At 39.0% G+C, this 5,770-nt stretch overlaps 1 protein-coding gene across 1 annotated transcript; it reads left to right on the top strand.

The window, feature by feature from the left end:
- The first annotated feature begins 1,057 nt into the window (after nt 1-1,057).
- Nucleotides 1,058-5,124, top strand: LOC121988514 (VAN3-binding protein-like). Its single transcript, XM_042541971.1, has 7 exons — nt 1,058-1,388; nt 1,680-1,793; nt 3,272-3,665; nt 3,753-4,004; nt 4,084-4,133; nt 4,215-4,272; nt 4,349-5,124. Exons 1-7 carry the CDS (start codon nt 1,125-1,127, stop codon nt 4,555-4,557), a joined length of 1,341 nt encoding a protein of 446 aa, XP_042397905.1. The 5' UTR covers nt 1,058-1,124; the 3' UTR covers nt 4,558-5,124.
- The last annotated feature ends 646 nt before the right edge of the window (nt 5,125-5,770 follow it).

Raw genomic sequence — 5,770 nt, 5'->3', positions numbered from 1 at the left:
GATCAAGAGTCGATTTTCAGGAATTGACTACTTGAAGTTTATCCACTATGTGTCTATGACATGTGTATCTATATTTACCTCTTTCTATATCCGTAAGGCAGGTACTATCTTTTTTTTTTAATGAAACTACAATTTTAATTGAAGAATAGATTTTTTTAATTTAATTTAAAAAGATTCAAAAGAGAAAAAAATGGAGAAATTAATGTTCAAATTTAAATTTCACTAATCTTCTTACTTGCGTAAATAAATTAATGAAAAAAGTTTTTTAATAAATAATTCAAAATTATTTAATCTTACATTTAAAAAAATTAAGTGACACAGCCTTCGTCGTCTCTACTTGCAGTTCCCATTTTTTGGTTCACAAAATATAAATTAAAGGATGAATCATTTTTTTTTTTTTTTTTGTTATTGATGAAGAGTGATGGTATGAAGAATATCGATGGTGGATAAGTGAATAAGTTGTTAGGTGTCGAATGAAGATCTTTTTTAGATGGCTTTCGGTTAACCGTTTCAAATCAAATTATAATCTGATATGCATGATGAATCCAAGAAGGAATCACAATTAATTATGGCCGAATCATGATCATGATCCGATCGTAAATATGAGTGGTCCATCATCTGACCATAAAAAATAATTCAGGAGATCTGACTCACCAATAATGAAGAGTGATCCATTCTCTTATCTATGTTTTACGGATAAGAGGATCCGTGCTCCTCTACTTGCTCCGCCCTCAAGGTAAATAAAATATTTGCATATATTTTAAGCATTTGAATTAATTTTAAGTAATTTTTACCTTTAATATTTATTCTCCGTTGAGTTTTAATTTATTTAAAATTAACTGCACTCACCGGTGGTTAGCAGTCTTGTATATTTTACTATTTAAATTGGATATTTATTTATTATCTTAAAATTATTTAAATAGTTTTTTAAGGATAAGAGGACGGAGTCGAACCGGGTGTTTAGGAAATTGAAAAACCGGCCGGTCCAATTTGGTTCTTAGGAACCGTCGTCTCTTTACTCCTGCTATAAATAAAATCCGACCTCGCTCTTCCTCCACACTACAGCCCTCTGCCACTGCATTGCTACTATAAGTACTCCGGTATCGCTACCTCGCTCCACTGCCATGGACGAAGTCATGCCCCCGCGCTGGGAAACTGAGGGCCTCCGCCCACCGGAGCTACCCGGGGACCCTATGGAGTTCCTCTCCCGCTCTTGGAGCGTCTCCGCCCTCGAGGTCTCGAAGGCCCTCGCGCCGATGCCCCCGACACAGGGCATGATCCTAGAAGAGGACGCTGAAGAGCCCTCGACTGCCATCGCCGGGAACCCCTTCTCCTTCGCCTCCTCCACTACCTCGCAGATGATTTTGGAGCGGATAATGTCGCAGTCGGTGGGTTTGAGTTCCCCCAAATCCGATCCCTTTTTATTCTGATACATGCTGTCGAAAAAAAGAGGATTTTTTAGGTTTTGTTTCTGTTTGCGAAATTTGGTAGCAGTGTGGCTCATGGCAATAGAATAGATAGTGACCTATGCTTCCATCTAACGGATGATTATAAGTTTAACTGCTTTAGAGCAGAATCGGAGGATTTATTGTGCTGTAGGAACAATTAGCCCATCACACAGATCAGATTCGTTGTTTCTGGTGCTCTGTTCTTAATCCCCTGCTCTTGGACACTGGCAGGAAGTGTCTCCTCTGACGTCTGGCCGGCTTTCTCACAGCAGCGGCCCTCTCATCGGCGGAGGATCGCTCTCCGATAGCCCTCCAGTCTCCCCCTGTGAAATGGATGAGCTCAAGGTTCGTTCTTCTCTCCAACATTATACACATGTCTTTGTTTTTCCATCATTACTTTGTTAAAACCAGTGCTTTTATTATTTTGTTGAGGCGTGTAAAAGACGAAAAAAAGGAAGAAAACTTACTAGCACTTCATATGCTATTTTAATCTATATCTAGCGCATAGTCTAGATTCTACTACTCTTAGCTGCCCGAGGACCAGCTTGTGGTTTGTAATTTACAGAAATAGAAGAAACAAATGGTTTCTTTGGAAGATGGAAGAGCACTGAAGGCAAAGCCATCAAGTCATGAATTGCCTTTTGTTAATTTTGTTTAGAGGAAAACAAAGCAAAAGAATAAAGAGAAAGACGAAAACACTTTCTCTTCTTTCGATACAGCACCTGACAAATCTATTACCCTTCTTGTTATTAAATGATTTTTTAGTGTTTTTTAGTCTGGAAGGGAGACAAGCCCTGTGCTTTTTCTTGTTTTCAGATTTTGCTCCTTTATTTTATGCAATTTCTTGAATTCCAATCCTCCACTTGTTGTACCTTAGTTTCTCCAGGAATTGATAGCCAAATTTTTCAACAGAATTCGCTTACAATTTATATATATATATTTTTGGTACCGAGTGGTTAGTGAAGCCAAAATTGCATCCTGATGAATAAAATAAAGCCATATCTTTTGTCTGATTGCCCTCTGAGCAAGGCCTGCATTGGACTGTGGAATTTGTTTTGCTTTAGGTCAAAGAAGACCTGTTCCTCTCAGTGCTTGTCTGGGTAAAGAAGCAACCCTTGTCAGTAAAAGCAAAACAGCATCTCAGTTCTTTACTGAACTGTTGCATGCCTTGTCCTTACTGACTTATGTGGTGTCTTTCGTCCTGCATGTAATAGGAAGGTTTGCATCATTTAGGAAGTTGGTCCCTTTTACCAACTTCATGATAAATTTGCATCTCCTCTCCAATGATTCTTTTATCTGGCCAATCCCATGTACAATAGCTCCATCTAATCCTTTGTCCTGCAAGTGTTTCTTTTTTCCTATTACTGAACACAAATGGTTGACCCATGCATTGCTTGCCAGAAAGATGTAAAATAATAAAAGATTATTTTATTACGAGTTTCTACTGTTTTTGTCTCCAATTTTTTTTTATATCAATCGGGCTCAAAGCGAAATGAAATTAACAGGATTTGTTATTTTGAGAATTTTGTAGGATAAGTTTGCCAAAAAACATTAAAAAAAAGGTTCTAATGTTTTCAATTGGTTATTGTTTCTCAAACTCAAAAGTGTAGTTGTGTAGTTGGCAATAAATTAAGAAGGCAAATTATGCTCATAGGTATAGATATGTGGCTTTCTTGGAATTCCAATAGTCTTCTTGGTGATCAATTATTAAGGGAATCAGATTCTCTTTTATATATGGCTTAGTTGGTTTCTAATCTAAGCTCTTATATGATCAGTTACTAAAGAAATGAGAATTATTTGGTCTTTGGTGTCAACCAATACAGTCCTACCGGAGCAATAATACTCCTAAGCCTCAACACCACAGAGTAACCAGCAAGACGGTAGGAAGGTGGCTCAAAGACAGAAGGGAGAGGAAGAAAGAGGAGACTCGGGCACAGAATGCACAGCTTCATGCTGCAGTTTCAGTAGCCAGTGTTGCTGCAGCAGTTGCGGCTGTCGCAGCTGCAACTGCTGCCGCCTCAGGATGTGGAAAAGATGATCGTGCTACTAGGATTGATATGGCAGTCGCATCAGCTGCCACTCTTGTTGCATCACAATGTGTGGAAGCTGCAGAGTTGATGGGCGCAGAGCGTGAGCACCTGGCTTCTGTCGTCGGTTCTGCTGTTAACGTAAGGACTCCTGGAGATATTGTTACTCTCACTGCAGCTGCTGCGACGGGTAATTGCAAGTTTAGTTTAACAAACATTTGAAATCAGAATTGGCTAGACATTTGGATTGAGTTCATGAGAATTAATGGCTTGGCAGCACTGAGAGGGGCAGCAACTTTGAAGGCAAGGGCACTCAAAGATGCGTGGAACATTGCTGCAGTGATACCAGTGGAGAAGGGAACACTGAATAATCGCAACCATCAACGCCAAAGCAATCGACGAAAGGAACTAGAAAGCAATGGCAGTGGCTTTAGTGATGAGCTTATTCCCGAGGAAGATAACTTCTTAGGCATTTGTAGCCAGGAATTCCTTGCCAAGGGAACCGATCTCCTAAAACGCACTCGAAAAGGTATCGACCAAATGCCAAGTTCAGAATTTTTTTAAGGGACTTGATTTTTGAATTCCTTATGAGAATTGTTCAACTTTAGGTGTACTTCACTGGAAGATAGTATCGGTCTACATTAATATATTGGGTCAGGTAAATTGTTCTTGTTGATCAATCACATTGATCAATAGTTTTAAATGCTAATTCTGACAAATTGGGGCACCCTCTTGGTAGGTGATACTGAAGATGAAGAGTAAGCATATTGCTGGAACTATTACCAAAAAGAAAAAGAGTAAGTTCCCTCACACCTCCAGACTTTCAATTTCTCCACGCGTGGCTAATTGATGTGTTCTCTCTTTTAATTGCAGGTGTGATCATAGATGTCTGCAAGGACATCCAGGCATGGCCAGGGCGGCACCTGCTGGAAGGTGGTGAGCTACGTCGGTACTTTGGCTTGCGGACAGCGGAGCACCGTGTCATTGAATTTGAGTGTTTGAACGATAGGGACCATGAGTTGTGGACACATGGAGTAGCGAGGCTCCTCAGCATTGTTAATGAGAAGAAGAACCTGATCTGACTTTGGCAGCTGCTGCCGACACTTACCAGATCTAGCACCAGATCTGAGAAGAGAAGGCTGTGCATGACCCACTTGAATTAATTGAGAAGCTGGATAAGAATGATTACAATCAGATAATGTCTGTGAAGAAGAGGGTTCTCCATTTGTAAAGTCTCAGACTCTCAGATATGATTTAGACCTCAATCAATTGGATGTTTGCTTATTAGGTATTTTTGCTCTAAAGTTGTGGAATATTTGGTGCATATATATGCTTCTTCTTCCAGGGAAAAAGGAACCAGATCAGAATCTTAAGAAACAAGAAAACACTTGAGGCTGGTGATTCACATAGCACGATAACAACAGCGCCAGAATTGGTCGGAGTGGGAAAACTACTGAAGATTACGAATCCCTCGCATGCTTTAACTTTTCCTAGACATGTATAGATTTAGATAGAAGGTTCAATGTCTCATGCGCTGGGAATATTGTTTATAGCTTTTTTTGCTTTTGGAATGATCGAATGTATGACTCTTTGAAGCAGTGGTCCTTACTCCTTACATAAAAGCTTCAGGCAGTATTTGGATTTTTCAATTCGACCACTTTCACTTGGCTGTTTTGGACATGTTTCAAGCTATCTGATCATGTTTGCGCGCTGTGATCTTGTTTCGAACTATCGGATCACGATTCTTTTTACTAATTTGAATCAATTTTAACTTTGGACGATAAGTTTAACCGATTGAATTGACCGATTTTATCCCATCTTAAAAACATGGAGGACGGACGTGATCTCCACTAGCTCGATAGCTACTCACTAAGAAGGATAGTTGTTTGGCTTTCACATTGAGGCTAGAGACCAATCAATAATATGGACCACCTCTTCTCTTCCTCTTTTCCAGATGAACAAGTTTATCATAAACTTAACTGGATGAAAAATTAAAGTCTCCTAATAAACAACAAAAAGGTAGGCGTGCAGTTGATCTTCAGATCACATTCATTTGTCTATTCAGATGATCAATTTCTCCTGTGTCTTCTACTTGTTTTGTCCTGTTCTAAGTTCATTGTGTTCTTAGAAGTAGTTGGTGCAAGTAATAATGAATGCAACTTTTCAATCAAAAAACGCTTTAGAAGTTTATTTTCTGTATCTTCTGTCTGAAATTACTGTTAAAAAAATACACAATTATACAAACAAGTAAACAAGTGTAGAATTAAGCCATATGGATGGACTAAATCTAACTAA

The sequence above is a fragment of the Zingiber officinale genome, chromosome 1B (assembly GCF_018446385.1).
Source record: "Zingiber officinale cultivar Zhangliang chromosome 1B, Zo_v1.1, whole genome shotgun sequence".
Classification (NCBI taxonomy): domain Eukaryota; kingdom Viridiplantae; phylum Streptophyta; class Magnoliopsida; order Zingiberales; family Zingiberaceae; genus Zingiber; species Zingiber officinale.
The sequence above is the reverse complement of the archived record's forward strand: the minus strand, read 5'-3'. Positions and strand labels throughout refer to the sequence as shown.